This window comes from Gymnoscopelus braueri (genome assembly GCF_963280865.1).
Source record: "Gymnoscopelus braueri genome assembly, chromosome: 9".
Lineage (NCBI taxonomy): Eukaryota > Metazoa > Chordata > Actinopteri > Myctophiformes > Myctophidae > Gymnoscopelus > Gymnoscopelus braueri.
Genome location: NC_137610.1, coordinates 32,627,537 through 32,645,203, shown reverse-complemented (window position 1 = coordinate 32,645,203; position 17,667 = coordinate 32,627,537). Strand labels below are relative to the sequence as shown.

The 17,667-nt window shown below is 42.6% G+C and overlaps 2 protein-coding genes across 6 annotated transcripts in view; one reads left to right on the top strand and one right to left on the bottom strand.

Moving 5' to 3' along the window:
• LOC308091747 (suppressor of tumorigenicity 7 protein homolog) overlaps positions 1-17,667 on the top strand; it is a 54,856-nt gene that overhangs the window by 16,176 nt on the left and 21,013 nt on the right. For all 5 annotated transcript variants that reach the window (XM_080437461.1, XM_080437460.1, XM_080437459.1 and 2 more), the window contains one exon: positions 16,739-16,821. In XM_080437461.1, coding sequence (XP_080293587.1) covers positions 16,739-16,821 — 83 coding nt within the window. The remainder of the gene's footprint in view (positions 1-16,738; positions 16,822-17,667) is intronic.
• LOC308091572 (mitochondrial ubiquitin ligase activator of NFKB 1-like) lies at positions 5,808-6,302 on the bottom strand (the record flags this gene model as incomplete). The annotated part of the gene is made up of 1 exon (XM_080437235.1): positions 5,808-6,302. The coding sequence occupies one exon, from the start codon at positions 6,300-6,302 to the stop codon at positions 5,808-5,810; it is 495 nt and encodes a 164-aa protein (XP_080293361.1).

Sequence of the window (17,667 nt, the reverse complement as noted above, 5' to 3'; positions counted from 1 at the left end):
GAACTCCAAAAAGGTTGATATCTGTGTTAGTGTTTTGTGCTGCTGACTGTTAAGGCCAGCAGCAAGAGGTATGGCGCTGTCCTAAACTATCAGGACAAGGACAGTTTGAAATCAGTTTTGAACTGCCAGACCGAGACATATCTCTTGAAAGTGTGTGTGTGTGTGTGTGTGTGTGTGTGTGTGTGTGTGTGTGTGTGTGTGTGTGTGTGTGTGTGTGTGTGTGTGTGTGTGTGTGTGTGTGTGTGTGTGTGTGTGTGTGTGTGTGTGTGTGTGTGTGTGTGTGTGTGTGTGTGTGTGTGTGTGTGTGTGTGTGTGTGTGCGCGCGTGCGCTGTCCAGGTAAACACAATTGGACTCTGGGCTGCCAGTCTGATCATAGCCAAAGTGTTCAGTACTGCTGACAAACTCACCAGCCATAGACAGAACTTACCAGCGTTTAGCAGGGGGCTGCTGGCAATTTCCCTCCCACCAAGGAAATTCTGTATTTTAAACTGTACGCCTATCTTGGAGATAACAAATGGCTCATATATTAAATATATATTAAGCATGGAGGTACCATGTAATCGTCCAGGTAAACACAATTGGACTCTGGGCTGCCAGTCTGATCATAGCCAAAGTGTTCAGTACTGCTGACAAACTCACCAGCCATAGACAGAACTTACCAGCGTTTAGCAGGGGGCTGCTGGCAATTTCCCTCCCACCAAGGAAATTCTGTATTTTAAACTGTACGCCTATCTTGGAGATAACAAATGGCTCATATATTAAATATATATTAAGCATGGAGGTACCATGTAATCTGTAGACCTCATAGAACATGTTCCTGCATGGTTGCTTGTTGTCCAAGTCAGAACAAGCAGCCATGTTCATTAGAGTGGGAAATTACCACCAGGGGAAAAGCCACTAAAGCTTTTTCTTTGGATTGTCTACTACTCTACTGGCCACTGTGCCAAGTAACAAGCCATCGTTCAGAGCCCCTATTGTGCTTTTAAGACACCATCTGAAATTTAGAGATCACAGACAAATTGAACTCTGTGTGTGTACGAATGTACCCGCCGCATTTTAGGATTTTACTGTGCACCAGCAACAAGGCAGCTTTATGAAGAACAAGGCAAGCTTTATCGCTTAAACGTACACACATACATTACACACACACCTGGCTAATTTTTCTGACATTTGACCTGAGCCACAGATGCCACATGCCCCACCCCCCCCCCCTTCTCTCTTTTTAGCTTTCCAATCCATAAACACGTGTTTGGGTTATCATTGGCTCCTGGTACCACTCTCACTCTTACTCCATTGGCTTGTGCAGCGTAGAGGTTGCCATGAGGAAAGGGCTTATGAGTCGGCAGTTGCAGAAGAAAGCTGATGTACAGCCGAGGCTGTTGGTAGATACGCGTTTGGAATACGTTCTTTTACATAAGATCTTCTTATTTATATTTATATGGACCTATTGTGTCTGAAATAAAGTTAATCTTATTTGTACAATTGATGGTAGGACTCATCAAATCCTCACTCTGGAATAGGTGAATAGACCATTCTAAATGTTAACTTGTTCCTAAATCAGCATCTTTCTGTGCCTGTCCTAAAGGTGCACCACAAACAAAACTGTTCTGCTGCAACTCTATTGTGCTGCTAGAGATTGCTGCTTACCTACTATTGACAGGCTCCTTTATCCGGAATTTTCTTTAAAAAATAAATTGATCCGTTTGGAGTGAACGGAGTTGTTGCCTCTCTCTCTCTCTTTCCATCACACAATAGAACCAGCTGGAAAAACCTCAGGTAAAGAAATCTGGGTTATTCCACCAAATATGGATTTCTGAACTCTGAATTTCGGAATTATTTGAGGTGTGAAAACCTGAGACCTGAGGCCGTTTCTACAAATGCCCTCTAAATCAGTAGTTCTTACACAAGAAAAAAATCACACCCTCTGTGAAGTGGGCGGTGTCTTGCTAGCTAATCACAATACTGAATGGAGTCAACCAATCATGTACAAAAAATAAATACATTTTTTGAAACACTCTTTATGATGGAAGAAACCATAACTTTAAAAAAACAAATTTATGGGGTTTTTTTAAGTTATGGTTTCTTATATAGGGCTATGCACATGTGTCATGTGACACTGGCCAATCACAGTCCTGAATAGACTGTGATTGGCCAATCACGGTGTAGGGTTAGGCGGGGTACATTTTTGGCCAATCACAGCGCAGGATTTGTTGTACAAATATCCAAACCTCACTTATAGGGGCGGTTTCACCGTCCAAAAATAGCAGATGTACAAGCTCACGGCACGATGTGACACGTTGTGAGCTTGTATATCTGCTAGTTTTGAATAAAAATCGAAAATGACACTGATGCTTTCCCAGTTTTAATGGGCTAAATAACATTTTCATTTTGGAGAAATTACATCAGTAGTTTCTAGAATAAAAGAACATTTGAAATCTTACTCAAACACATGCCTTAGTAAATGAGAGAAACTGATAGGTTTGCATTGGTCTCTTAATTCTTTCCAGAGCTGTATATTATGAGTCCGGACAGAGACGGATATAAACTGCAACTGGTTGGTGGAGGCATACAACTGCGATGCATCATTTCTGTCTTATTTCTAGTGTTTGCTGGGGTGTGACAGGAAGACAGAGAGGGAATATGACATACAGTATTATAAAGGTCACAGGAATACAAGACAGGTTTGTGGGCCCGCTTTACCCCTCCTGAACCCCCTCCTAACTACGCCCCCCCCCCCTTGCTGCTATTGATGGGTTTTTTTCTTTCTCAGCAGGTGGCAGTGAGTTTTTGGAGACACTAGCTGATGTCTCACCAGTGGCATCTGTGGATCCCAAAATCCCAGTGGTATTTATTGGATGCGTTATACAGAAATTGTCCATCAGAGACTAAAGCTTTTTTTTTTTTTTGGTGCAAGATGGAGAGGTATTGATTGGTTAACCTCTGCGTGCATCTGTCCCCTGCTTCAGTAAGCAAATCTGGAGAGAGAAGTGAACACCACACTGTAGACTCGACTATTTTGTCTGAGATGAAATATCGGATCGCCTGCAGCACACCTATGGAAAAGGGATGAGCTTGTTGAAATGAAAACGCCAAGTGAAAGCCCATTCTTTCAGAAGACTGCTGCAGGCTATAGCTGGGTTGTATGATTCAGGCATTATAATTTTTTTACTACCTTGTCGGTTGCCTTTATTATGTTCGTTATGCTCTCTTTTTTATGTCATTCTTAAGTAGGCAAGTTGCCACGCAAAAACATCAGTTGAGAATATGAGGTGTCACCACTAACCAGGGGAGTTGTAAGTTTGTCTACGCCACTCCATCAGGTCTTTTTATTGTAATGTTTTAAACAGACAGTAAGATCAGTCGCTTAAGCATCATACCAGATGTTCTGGATGATGCCTGTCCAGCTTATTCATTTATATTAGTGAAGTGTTCACTGAACATGTTCGTTTTGACGAAAGCCAACAACTACTTTGGACGGCAAGTCGGCAACCCGCTGTGTCTCTGTTACCATGGAAACCATGTTGTGTGTTAAGGGAGCGGACAAAAAAACTGAGGGGGGATGGCTTCGGGTTTCTGTGGTAACTGCTGACTACAGCTATTTTTGTCTCATGAAGAGCTCAGATGGGTGGCCAGAAAAGGCAGCAAGAGAATCAGGGAGAGCTTATTTGAGCTGAAGACAAATCTTCCAAAAATGACTTTCTTTTCTTTGCGTTAGAAGCTTTGCCGCACCCAGTCCATATGGATGATGATCTACCGGTTGATTGTTCTCACCCACCAGATGTCATATTTTCATAAGCTTTACCTTAAAGCATGTGGACTCTCAGCTGGATAGGAAAATTGGATATAATTTCACAGAACTTCTTTCATAACATTTACCAGACGGTATACAAATATAGGAATAAATACATGCATAGTATATATAAAATATAATGTAAAACATTAGTCACGATAACATTATCTTTTTCATTTATTGCATTCTTTAAAAGGATGTGATGGCATCTCAAAGTTGAAAAACAAACTTGTTTGACTCTGCACTAGAGACTAAATGAGTCTAGTCATAGTCTCAAGGCTGCATCTGCTCCACTAAAACCACATTTCTACAACTGAATAAAGCGTCACAAGCACTAAAGAATTTGTCTGGCGCAGCTAGGGAAAGTGAATAACGACCATGATCTGATTACCTACTGCTTTTTGAGTGGCCTTCTCCCCCTAAAAGAAATTGCGTTTGAGTGCCAGTAGGATATTTATCACGGGGAAAAAACTGCAGATTGAATGTATTCTGTCTTTTCCTTGTGCTCAAGATATAAAGAAAGGGCTATGATGCTCTACTTTAGCCTTCAGTTGTTCTGTTGGTCTGCTTTGACGGAGAACTAAACCATAACCCCCCAAGCCCCTTAGAGAGCCACAAATGCTTTATTGTACTGCAAGATTCAGCCCAGACATATTACATGCAGACGAGACCTCAGCCATTTCAGAAACCAACTCCAGCAAATATCTTGTTGTCATCTTCCCTGTCTGCTATTCAACAAATGAAGCAGCTGGCAGGCGCTTTGCTGCTTGCTATCCATAATGCCAAGCACTACATGGCCCATGCCAGCAGTAATATAACTGAGATGACTGCAGCTACTTGGCCTCCTATACCACAGGAGCTGAAGTCATTCTGTGGCGTCATGCCTGCATTACTGCGGTGCAGAACAGGACATACTAGAACCCCCCCATCAACATACATGGATACATTACATAATAAAACATGAACAGTGGCCACTATACTGTAGCGCTACTGAGCAAATCGGGTACCACCTAAATGAGCATGAGGTCGCACAAGCACAGGGTCATTTTGAAATCTGTCACACTAGAACACTAAACCGCTGAAATAAAACCCAGATGTAAATGTTGTAGCAAAGTAAACTAGTAGAGTGTGTGTGTGTGTGCGTGTGTGTGTCTATCTGATCAGCGCCAAACTTCCTGTGCAGGCTGCCAGTAAGCCAAAGAATAAATCCCCAAATATATATATATTTTAATTTTTTTAGGGGCATCCCAAATGTATTATTTATTTCCCCCCCAATCTGGGAACTGATACGGTAAAAATAAGGAAAAATGTATATATATTTTAAACAAATATATCATCCCAACGTTAAGTGGCTCTTTCAATATCCCACAGTCACAAATTAATAAGCTTTAAACCAAATGCATGGAACTGTTGTCAAGAAACAAGACCAGGAGACCTGGTTCTGCCAGACCCAGAATAAATTCCTAGTACTTTATAAGGACTTCGTATGACGGACTTCGTATTACGTGTCAGCCTGTGTCCCTTTTATGCCCATGTATGGAGAAGAAAGGGTCCCTTTTATACTTCCTGTCTTTTTCGCCCATGTATGGACGAAAGGGGGCAGAGCCTCATGTAGGCCGACCCTCTGGGTCTGGCAAAAACAAACGCATGAAAAATACTGATCTTATGTGAGTAACTGTGCTGATTATTTAGCACAAAGACATACTGTGTGTATTTACAAGCAGGTCTTGACATTTAGAGCAAAGTATTGATTCAAATATTCAATTCTTTAATTCTTTGATTCCCGTCTCCTACCGGCTAATGTATCCGGTAGGAGACACAAAGTAGATTATTTGTGTCTCATACCGGATACACACCCGGTCATCAAATTATTGCCACAAAAACTAAAATAAATCCATGAATTCAAGGCTTCATGGGATGTGCAATTGATAGAAAATAAGTCATTTTTTGGGTTTACCGTCCACTGACCGTCACCCACCACACAACTTCAACTGATGTCTACAGTATATTTCTAGCTTAGCTGTTATAAAGTGGAACCACCCTGTCTATAGTTGCTCTGCAGATGGGGCATGTCTTTGGCTCTGGCAAGGCCTGGTAGCACGGTGTACAGCTGCACACGTGACCACACTCAAGGAAGACCAACGTCCTTTCCCGGCTCAGGCAGACGGTACAGGCACTGGGAGAAATACTGGCTTCCTCTACGTTCAGTTCACGCATGCGCTTCCTCTGTTGCTCCTTGAACTCCTCCAGCATCCTCCTCTCTTTCCTCTGCTGTCTGTGCTGCACATACTGCTTCCACAGAATGAAGAGGAACGTGGAGCAGGCGGCGATACCAAAGGCTACAGTCAGAATGCGGCATATTTCGAGTCCATTCTCCTCCTTCGTCAGCAGAGAGTCGTAGTCCAGCCGACTGAGGAAGTACCGGAAGCCCTGCTTGGGCGGTTGGAGCTTGACCAGGCTGTTGTCCAGCACCAGCTCTCCCACTGCTGTGATTTTAAATATTGCGAACATTATTTCTAGAGTATCTTCCACATTTTGTAAATTTAAATAATCTCGAAAAAACGCAGTCCCTCTATATTTGGGCAAGACTGACATCATCAATATGACGTCATCAACATGACGTCAGAGAGATCCACAGGGAATCCACGCTGTTTTTAGACCCCGTTATTATTTACACCATGTTCCCAGTTGATCATACCACTTAATCGTTAAAGCTAGCTTTGTGTAGACAGTCTGTCGTTGTAGGGAACAGGCTGTTTTGACATCAGTCAGTGCTGTGCATCAGTCAGTGCATTCAGTCAGTGCATTCCCTGAATGCTGCTGGGACAGTATTGCTGCTCTTAAAGCTGGGTTTGTATTGCTTTCATCGAATCCTACTGTATGGCGATGTTACCATCCGCAAAGCATATCAACAAACATGAGTTCAATGTGACCAGTGACCACTGATGATGGCTAGGATGGTATTGTCATCAATGCAGTTGGCGTTTCCATTGATTAGTTGTAAGAGTACTTAGAAGCTAACCCTATAAACCAACAATTTGAGTTGCTGAGTAGGAGCCTTTATTAGTCATTCAGATAAATTGGGCACTCTGCTGTGTGCAGATGAGGTGTGGAATGAATATATCAGTCCCTGGCACACGTCCCGAGCCCCCATCATTATGTTTTGCTAGGCTGATGATGAAGAGAGAGTTTTTTTGTGTAGCTTGCATAATGAGCCGGAATGTAGTTAACAGTATGGCTGCACGATAAGACTAAATACTGTACCGCTTTACAGTTCTGCTAGCTGATGCAGTACTTTGTTAGGATGTGATTTTCGACAGCATAGGTTTAGGCCTACATATCCGTTAATGTGGTTTGAAAACACTTTGACAGTTGGTCCACAACAGGAAAGGATTTTTTTCCCCACTGACTGGTAAGCCGCACCCCCTGACTGGTAAGCCGCAGGTGCTGGCAAATGCCAACATTGACCAACTTCTCTTCAGTATTTTAGTTCCCTGCTTGATTTACACAGGCGTTCAGAACACTAAATTATGACCACAGTGATGGGACTATTCCACAGTTCATGAACCATTGTAAGTATTTCAGTATTTGCCCAAACTGCCATTATCCTCCAGCTAATGCTTCCTTACCTGCTAGAGTGACTAATAACGGAGTAAACAAACTCTGAAACCACAGTAGTAAAATGTGGTATCACTTTCACAACTGGCTAATAGTCATTTCCCTGTCAGTGTTTTATCTCTTGAGGCAGTCTTGTCTTCCACGGTTCAGTCACTGCTCAGTGATTGAACTGAATATAATTTAAGATGGACAAATGGCCATATTGCTGTTTTTGCAATATTTGCGCTGCCTTCCTTCATACTGCAGTATCGATATGAATTTAATATATTGCTTACCCCTAGATAACAGGATCCTCCCCACTGTCTCCTGAGGAGCAATACAATCAAAGCTTAACCTGCTGCCGCAGTCGCACTTTGCAGTCGGTGTGGATGAGACTAAATCAGCTAAATACCTGAGATGTAAATGTGAGGTGGATTGTTGTATAGGTGAAAGAGCTGGGAGCTCGTGTTGACGGAGACCCAGTTCTCTGATAATGCGATTGGTTCAGCAGGAAGAACTTCATTGTGAAAATGACCTCATTCGTCATCATCATGTTAAAACGCCAACAGATACAGATATAGCTAACCTTGTCAGCCATTTAATTTGACTGGGGCTTACTCTGCCAGGCCTCCTCTGGCTCTCTAAGCTGGAGCGTGGGGGTGGAAGGTTGGTAGTAGCCTAAAGATTAAGAGGGAAGAGTGCTTTTGACCGGCAGGTCATTAGTTCACATCCATGGACCTACTAGGAGAGTGTGGTAGAGGGCAAATGAAGGACAACTGCTAATGAGCTGCCCTTTGGCAAGGCATGTAATTGCTACTTACTTCAATGGCATTATTAAATAGCCAGCAGTTGGAAAGTGATTGGCGTGGAGCTCCATTAGCCTGTGGTTGTACTCAGCAGCTCCCAGTTGCCTTCTGTTGGAACTGGTTTGAATATGAAGCAGGGAGAAAACGTGCTCAACAAACATTTACTGGATAGGAACAAAAGGTTAAAAAAACTGATTAATATGGACATAGAGATGTTGCTGTTCTTAATTATCTGTTTGTTATTGTTGCTACAATGTTGAGGAACAAAGACCAAATAATTTGCCTCTTATGTGCTTGTAATATCTTATGTGCTATATCTAATGGTACATTATGGTCTGCTTCTCCAGACCTGCGTTGAGGAACCTCCATCACACACTTAACGGTAGGGTCATTGAGCTGTGGGGTTGCCATGGTTACCTTTCAGGAGGAGGTTAAGGAAGGGTGAGTGCCCCACCCCCTAATTAAAATCCAGGATATTGATTGGTCGGGGCAGGCGACCACACACACACACACACACACACACACACACACACACACACACACACGCAGGCAGACGCTTAACTGCCCTGTGTTACCAGAGAGAAAGGAGAAAAGCGCTCCTTTACAATTGCCCTGTCCTGCTGTCATTCACATACAAGCAGCCAATTAGAAGCCAGACCCAAGCCCCCCCCCCCCCTTCCCCCTGCAACACTAGTGAAAGCTCTCTGTTTAAGAAGGTGGAACAGTCACAACATACAGACCATACCTTACATCACATCCTGTTAGTATAGCAGGTGGTGGGCCTCTGACACCAAACAAATATAAAAACATCCCACATGCTGTCTTACAGTAGCTCTCTACAAACATAATACAACATTTGAGTCGGGCGTCAAGTATTAACACACGCAAACACAAGGCACCGGCTTGGGTTTGTGGTGTGGTGGTCTCACAGTCAATCTGGTTGTGTAGAGAGAGGAATGGAGGGTGAGTACGACACTGTGTGTGTGTGTTGCTATACAATGTCCCAACAAGTATTATAGAATTTGAGAAATAGACATTGTGAGGACGGTAATTGTCCTGATCCTCACAATAATCTTTCTTTGTGTACGACGTGTAGATTAAAACATATTTCTAGAGTTAGGCTTACTTAGGAAAAGATTCAGGTTAGGATTATAGGCATGTAGGGGTTATAAAATGGTCTTGATAATGGTCTCAGGTAAAGTGATTTTGCACTAACAGTCTCAGGCTTTAGGGTTTGGGTTACAAATTAATGCCAAAAAAAGAGCTATTTAATAAAGTCGTCCTAAAATGATTGTCAACGTGTGTGTGGTTTGATTAGGATTAGGTGCTGTATGTAGATAGCTGTGTGCAGCAGTCCTTTCTTCTTCTGTGCTAATGGCCTTTGCATTGTGTACAGCAGGTGGCTTGTACACTGGCTTGATATTCATGGACTGTATAGTTTGCTCAGCGCGTGGGCGACGGCCTCCTGGCACAGTGTGTTTGTACATGGTGCACGTTTGTGAATGTGTGTGTATTATGTGTGAAAGTGAAATGTGAATGTGTGTTAGTGTGGGGGGAAAAAATGCATTGTGTGTTTGCAGAGCATACTGGTTGAGTTGAGTATATATGGTCATCATTTGTGCCTCTGCGTGTGTGTATTGTTTATATTGTGCGTTTGGTAACTTGTGTTTGTGTGTAGGCCATGTGTTATGTATGATTGATTGTTATTTATTTGTGTGTGCGTGTGTGCTTACGCATATGTAGGTGACTGCACTGGTTGCTTGGTGTCTGTTCTGCTGGCCCCTTTTTAAGTGTGTGTTGTTGTGTGTGTGAGCATGTACACACATCAGTTCGTATGCAGGAGACGTTAACAGCCATCTGATTGCTGTGTTTACACACCGTTTATGGCGTCCATAGAGCTGTAGAGACCTGCCTCTTTGAGCACACACTGCCGTTGCCATAAGTAGATTGCTGTGTTCCAATTCCAGACTACAAACAAAGTACAGTACACTAGGGGTGCAACAGTTAATCCAACAAACTAATCGATTTAATCAATTAGAAAACATATATAATTTTGGAAGGGGGGGATTCTGTTTCTTCCCCTTTGTCATGTACTGTAGGTGTCAAAACATTTTCAAAAATAGCTCCTCTGCAATCTCACAACGTGCCACAATGTGACACATTGTGAGCTTGTATATCTGCTATTTACACTGTTGTATGATGAAGCATGATAGGGCTTAAGTGCTTGATAAATTAGATCAATTCAAATTTGTTCATGTTGATATGATATATAAAAAATAAAACAAATGGAAATAATCTCACATCTCACTTCAAGATTAATTGAAAAAGTAACATGACAGGTGAAAAAATGACAAGATTTTAAAAAATAGTCATCATAATGAAACTTCCCCAGTTGATTACTTACATGAAGACGATGATTTATCGTATTACAAGTTTTCTGAAATTGTATATTTAAATATGCAAATTAGGCATTTAGTCCATGAGCCAGAGCCACAAAAATTTAGCCAGATATTGAATATTCCCTCGTTAAAAACCTTTGACTCCAACATCTTAACAAAATGAAATAAGAATGTTGACTCTGGCTTTTCCAATGTTCCAATGTTGATTCTGGAAAGTTATGCAAATTCTGGCATATTGTCCTAATGCATAATTTGCATATTTAAATATACAATTTCAGAAAACTTGTAATACGATAAATCATCGTCTTCATGTAAGTAATCAACTGGGGAAGTTTCATTATGATAACTATGTTTTAAATTTGTCATTTTTTCACCCGTCATGTAGCCTACGTATGGGGAAAATAACAAAATGTGTGATAAATATGAAAAAGCTGCTCCTGTGGAAAGGTTATCATATATATATTTATTTACTTATATTGACCCTATAAACAATTTAATATAGGTATGGTTTTTCCCACTCTTTCGATAATGAAATCTTGTCTGGCTCATGGACTATAGAAAGGAGCCAGTTGAGTTAAGTTTGGTTTGGGTATCTAGTTAGATACCTCCTAGTTTCCTCCCCAGGGAGGTTTTCCAGGCACGTCCAGCTGGAGGAGGCCACAGGGCAGACCAAGGACCAGGTAGAGGGATTACATCTCCACGCTGGCTTGGGACTGTCTGCCCTGGAGCCCCCAGTCACACTCAGAACTGGCTAACCATGGCCAGGGAAAGGGAAGTCTGAGGCCCCCTGCTGGAACTGCTACCACTTCAACCTGAATTTGGATAAGGGATGGATGGATGGAACGAGTCCATGTGGTTCGATTTGTACACTCTTTGAGTTGTGTCCGCCCTGAGATTGGGGAGGTCGGGGTTCAATCCCCGGCCGGGTCATACCAAAGACTATAAAAATGGGAACCAATGCCTCCCTGCTTGGCACTCGGTATCAAGGGCTAAAAATACATGGATCAACCCTCCTCATTGGGAGTATCGACTTTCAAAGGAGAACGATGAAAAGAATACTTAATGCAAAAGTGAAGATACACCGACAAATTAGCGGGAAGACATTTTAGTTGCAATTTGTTTTTGCTTTTACTTTTGAAATTGACAGTAGCAGCTCCATGACATTAATCAGCGCAATGCTACACTTCCTGTTAGTGCAAAACTGCAGTATGTAGATTCTTTCAATGAAAACTGCCAAAACAATATACTGTAAATAAAACTCCTGTATAGCAGGGGCTTTCAAGGTGTAGAGACAAGGTGTAGCAATTAAATGCTAGAACTAAATGTGTTTTGCTTGTGTATTTAATGGGCTGCATGCCAAGAAATGCTACATGACAGAATACAAATTATTAATGATTAAAACGTAGCAAATTACAGTTCCGCATTAAGTCAACATTACTCTAAAAATATGAATTATCATAAAAATGGGGATAACATTGGCAGTCCTGTTTCATCTCACCCATTCTTTAGAGGGAGAGAGAGACTGTGCGTTACAGTGAGTGAGACTGTGAATGCAACAGTAGTGCACTGTGTGTAGTGTACAGGTGTATTTGTCTGTCAGTACATGTATTGGTGTGTTAACTTACTTACTGATGTCAGTATAGTAGGTCTGAGGTTGTTTACTGGTAGCGAGTCTCAAGGTGTTGAGTTGCAATGTCTGTGATGTTGGAACATCTCAGGGACCCGAATACAGATGGATCCAGTATTTAAATGATATTTTTTATTATGTTCACGGTCAGTGGACAACCTAATCCTTCCCTGAATAGTAATGCATACACTGGTGGTGGGTCTCTCTCTTTTACACTCTCTTTCAGTTCTCTCTCTCCTTCTCTGTCTGTCCAGAGGCTGATATTAAAGTTACTGTATGGTGTGGGTGGGACAACGATGGATCAATATGACCCTTATAACTCCATCAACTCTTATTTACATACCAATTAAACACACACTCAAAAACACACTCAGATTCACATTAGGACATTAGGGATAACTTTTTCGATTAATCGACTAATCTTGAAGCGCATTTTCAATCCAGTCCAGTCTAGGGGCACCACCGAGACTGAATTGGTCAGTCAGAAACGTCGGAAAAATATACAACAATGGCACTATAGCAGTTGTGTTTTCCATCATGTACGATCTACAAGCTCACAACGCGTCACATTGTAGATCTGCAATTTTCTGTATTTAAAATGTTTGTGTGGAACCCCCTCCCCCCCTTACAAATTGATCATTCATTTCATCATTTATTTTATAATTGATTGAATTGATTAGTTTTATTAACTGTTTCACCCCTAATTCACATTTACCTGTGTAAGTGTTGGAGAGGAATAGTTAAATGGATTACATTTATACAGCACTTAATTTGCATTACATTCACCCACAGCACAGAAAGTCATGCAAGGTAAGAACCTGCTCATCGGAAGCAATTCATGTCTTGTCAAGGACACTTTGACTTGATTTTGACTTGATGCCAGGAACAGCGAATCGGGAACCTTACAATTCCCAGACAACTGTTATACCTCCTGAGTCATTGCCAGCCCAATCACAACGCTTGAACACACACACACACACACACACACACACACACACACACACACACACACACACACACACACACACACACACACACACACACACACACACACATATTGGCCAGCGCTGCATACTTCCTGTGTGACTAAAGGTCAGAGCAGGTAGTTAAAGCCAAATGGGGTGTGGCTGTGTACCATCAATCACAGCGCAGCTCATCAGGCCCACACAAATATCTCAGACATGGTCGCTGAGCCAGACTGGCAGGCATCTACTGTAGCTAGCTACAGTAGCTGTGTGTGTGTGTGTGTGTACGGTGTACTCTTTTTCTTCTATGTTTATATGAAAGTGGTAGGAAGGCAGACTCAGGATGCAGAGGATGTACTGTAGCCAAAGGTGAATATTTATGAACATGAGCTGCACGCTGACATCCAAATGTCACACATTAAGGCCCATCAATGGCACACATCTACACACTGAAGTCCTGATCGACTCATAGCGAGTCAACACAAATACACACAAACACGTTTGAAGCAGCTCACCTTTGAGATCAAACACCACTGCTTATATAGGGTGTTCAATTCTAACCTAGACTGCTTCCTGCACTTTTAATAAAAGGGTGAGAATACACCCACCTGGCCCCTCTCTCTCTCTCTCTCTCTCTCTCTCTACACTCCATAGCATATAGCCAAAAGAGTACAGTAATTGTGAAGCTCTGTGTGTTACGTAAAATGTACATGTTGTTGGACACATAATGTAAATGGGACTTAAAATCATTTAATCTAATAATGAAGATGGTGAGCTTGCTGTAGGAGACTGGTTGTGAGTGTGCATATGTGTTTGTGTGTGTTTCATCATTTTGATCATTATTGTGTGTGTGGTGGGAGCAGTTGACAGCCGCACACAGGGACTTTGACTAGAGCTGACCAGAACGATCAGGAAGATTGAAGAGGTGCATGTTAACCAGAAACATGGCAAGAGCTGGAAGCTCATCAGTGATATCTCTGGCAGAAACATTTCTTAGACTGCCAAGATCTGGGGAGAAAGTGCAGAGGTAGGTGGTACCTGCACTTAAAGGAAATCCTAGGAAATCCTCCAGCAACTGAGGAGGAAGATGGCCCGATATCTCCCGTCTCCTGCCTTCCATGACCAAGCATACACGTCTGGCGATGCAGGTCCTCTTCCTCTAGAGATGGACCATGCCCTGAGGCTCGCAATCAGTGGCAGGGAGCAGACACTGGGGTTCACGCTGGTCCCGAGGAAGACCAAGCGACTAAGTACATCCCATCATGATTACCGACTACTCTACTATGCAGATGACATTGCCCTAGTCTTGGACACGGCACAGAAAGGAAGAGGGCTACTAATGGAGTGCATGGAATATCGGCCTCAAGCTCCTTGCCAAGAAAGCAAAACTAATGGTATTTTAACACGGAGGACTTCATTCCTAAACATGTCAAAATGTGAACCGGTGGCATGTTATGGCCACTAGACTACATCAACAGCCTCACTCTAGGGGGAGTGAGTGAGTGTGTGTGTGTGTGTGTGTGTGTGTGTGTGTGTGTGTGTGTGTGTGTCAGTGTTGCATTGTGAAGGAGGCCAGGCACACGGGTACAATCCTCAGTGTTAATTGCGTTAAAGTGTGAATGCAGCATCAGAGAGAGTGGTCCTCTCTAGCTTGGATGGATAGAACAGTGGCTCTCAACTGTGCCCCTGGGTGCCCAGAGACTGCTGCTATATTACCGTTGTACCTTCCTGGTATTTTACTGTATTCATCTGGTCTAAATTAGACTGTGATTAAACAGCGAGAGCCAGCCGTACAAGATTTAAGGAGTTAATAATCACTGTGGTCAGGCATTAAGGGTTTCTCCATGAATAACGCACAGAACACTAATGCTGCCTGATTCAGCAGGGGAGGCGTAGTGGGGAGAGACATCATCATGTACCTGAGAGGTCCCAGGTTCAATGCCGAACGGCTCATTATGACTATTACTTTCCCGCTAAGACACCCGTAGGACTCCAGCGCTGTTTGGATATGAAAGCACGCTTCGTGCAGCCTCGATATGGGACCATATGAGAGGGAATTAAAGACATAATGCACGTAGGTGCTTAAATAAAAGATTATGCACACATTTCACCTTGCTTGTAACTCCCTGTGTTCTGTCTACCTGCTCTCAGCTTCATTAGCACACATTGTATGTCTGTGTGTGTGTGTGCGCGCGCACACACACACACACACACACACACACACACACACACACACACACACACACACACACACACACACACACACTCACACACAGTAATTAGGAATGTGCTTCATAATTAGGACTTGATTTTCCTGTTAACCACCGAGTCACACAAAGGTCAGCCGGGCTGCGGTGGTAGGGATTCATTGCCTTGCTCAAAGACACATTGTCAGTGGTGGACAGTGACTGCCTGGGTGGGTGGTGGTTGTGTTTTTTGTTTTGTTTAGTTTTTTGGGGGGGCAGTGCTCTACCTTAATACCCGTTGGTAAAAGTGTTATTTACCTATTTACTACAAATGAGCTAGAGTTGATATACATGATAATATCAACATACTTGTCCAGTGATAATGGCTTGACGGTGGCGGTTGAACCATGCTCTTGTCTCTTCATTGGCTGTCACACTGTAGTAGTGTAGTGGCCTCTCAGTGGCAGAGACTGGCAGCAGCTGTTAGCTCTATTTCACCACTCCACTAAGCCATGCCTTCTCCATATAAAAGCCTCTCTCTCTCTCTCTCTCTCTCTCTCTCTCCCTCGCTCTCGCTCTCTCTCTCTCTCTCTGAGGAGAGTTCCCACTCCACTGACATGAATAGCTGCCCAGCTGCAACTCTGTGTGTGTGGGGGGGGGGGTGATTTATGCATGTGTATGCTTGCATGCAGGTATGTGTAGCCTATGCAAGTGTGTATTTCTCTGTTGAGCAGGGAGTCATGAGTGATGTGTTTGTCTCTGGCTGGCTCTCTATCCTCTGTCCTTCAACATGTTGGCAGCACCATTCGTTTTTCATAGATAATTTTGTTATCGTGGCAAGGTGGCATGTGATAGTTTGAAATACACACAGTGTCAAATTCCCGATTACAAATGTGCAGGTACAAAAGGGAAAAGTAGAGTTGGATTCTATGTATTCAGGTCTCCAATATCCTGTTTGTGAACACTAGATATCTTGTATTGGCCTGGCATTGGTTCCTGTTAGCCAGGTAATCGTTAAAGGCAAATTTATTATTTGTTGGCTGAATGTACAACAAAAACAACGTATTACCTGACACAGTCTGTCAGGGAAGTAGACTGATCCTGTATTAACCACCATCTGTGTGGATCTTTAAGAAAGCCAGCCAGCTGAGACTCAGTGATTTAAGACACGCTACATCATCTCCATCCCAAATGTTCAGATCGTGTTGAGCAATTAATGTCTTCAATTAGGTACTGTTGACTTGTTTCAGCTAACTAAGTGTGGTGAGGACTTCCTGTCCAACCTACGGCAACTCTGTAAAAGATAGGATTGGAGGTGTTTGACTGTACTGACTGTACTGTCACTTCTCCCTGTCTTGTCTCCACAGTAAGCATGTTTCTCAACACTCTGACCCCCAAGTTCTACGTGGCTCTGACCGGGACGTCCTCTCTCATATCAGGCCTCATACTGGTGAGTCACCCACAATGGACACTGGACCCAGGATTGATATTCCATTGTTCATTCAAAAAGAATCTATTGGAGATATTGATGTTGAGCTCTTCTGACGTCATGGTCATTGATACATCTTGGTCCCAGTATGTGCAGTGACCAGTGAAGAACCAATGCAATACAGGCTGTCCTATGAAACATGATAGAAGTAACGATGACAGTAGGATTTATCAGCTTTCAACAGAATCGAATAGCATTCTTCTAAAGAGGTTAATGGATGAATGTACAGTATAAGAGCGTGGCTGCAGGTGGTTACAAGGGAAGATTACAATGTGCTACAGCAGTGGCTGTCAATGTGGGGTCCAGGGACCCCCAGGAGTCATTGGGAAGCTTTCAGGGGGTCCCCAACAAAATTGGTTAATATGGCACCAAAAGTTGTTTTTAACCACTTTAACCCTATATACATCGGCTATGGACGATCTACAAGCTCATGTGAGCTTGAATAAATACTATTGCTATTTTGTAATATTGAGATACTGTACTGAATGTTATTTATATATCTTTAAACCTTGTAATGGAACATAATTTACACAAGTCATTACTTATGTCATAAATGGTTCATAGAGCAGTGTGCCTGGAATCACTGCCTGTTTGAATTTGAATGTGTTATTTTTAAGGTCCGGTTTGAACTTTGAAGAGCCGGGGGAAAATGCTTGAATTTGCCTATTGGTGTAGATAACTATTCAAATGATCTGATATATTTGCACAAAACAACCTATTACCATAGCATTCAGTGACAACAAAATACCTAATCTCCCTTTCAAGCGACAGCGGTCGGTATTTTAAAATAGCTACCATTTTCACTGA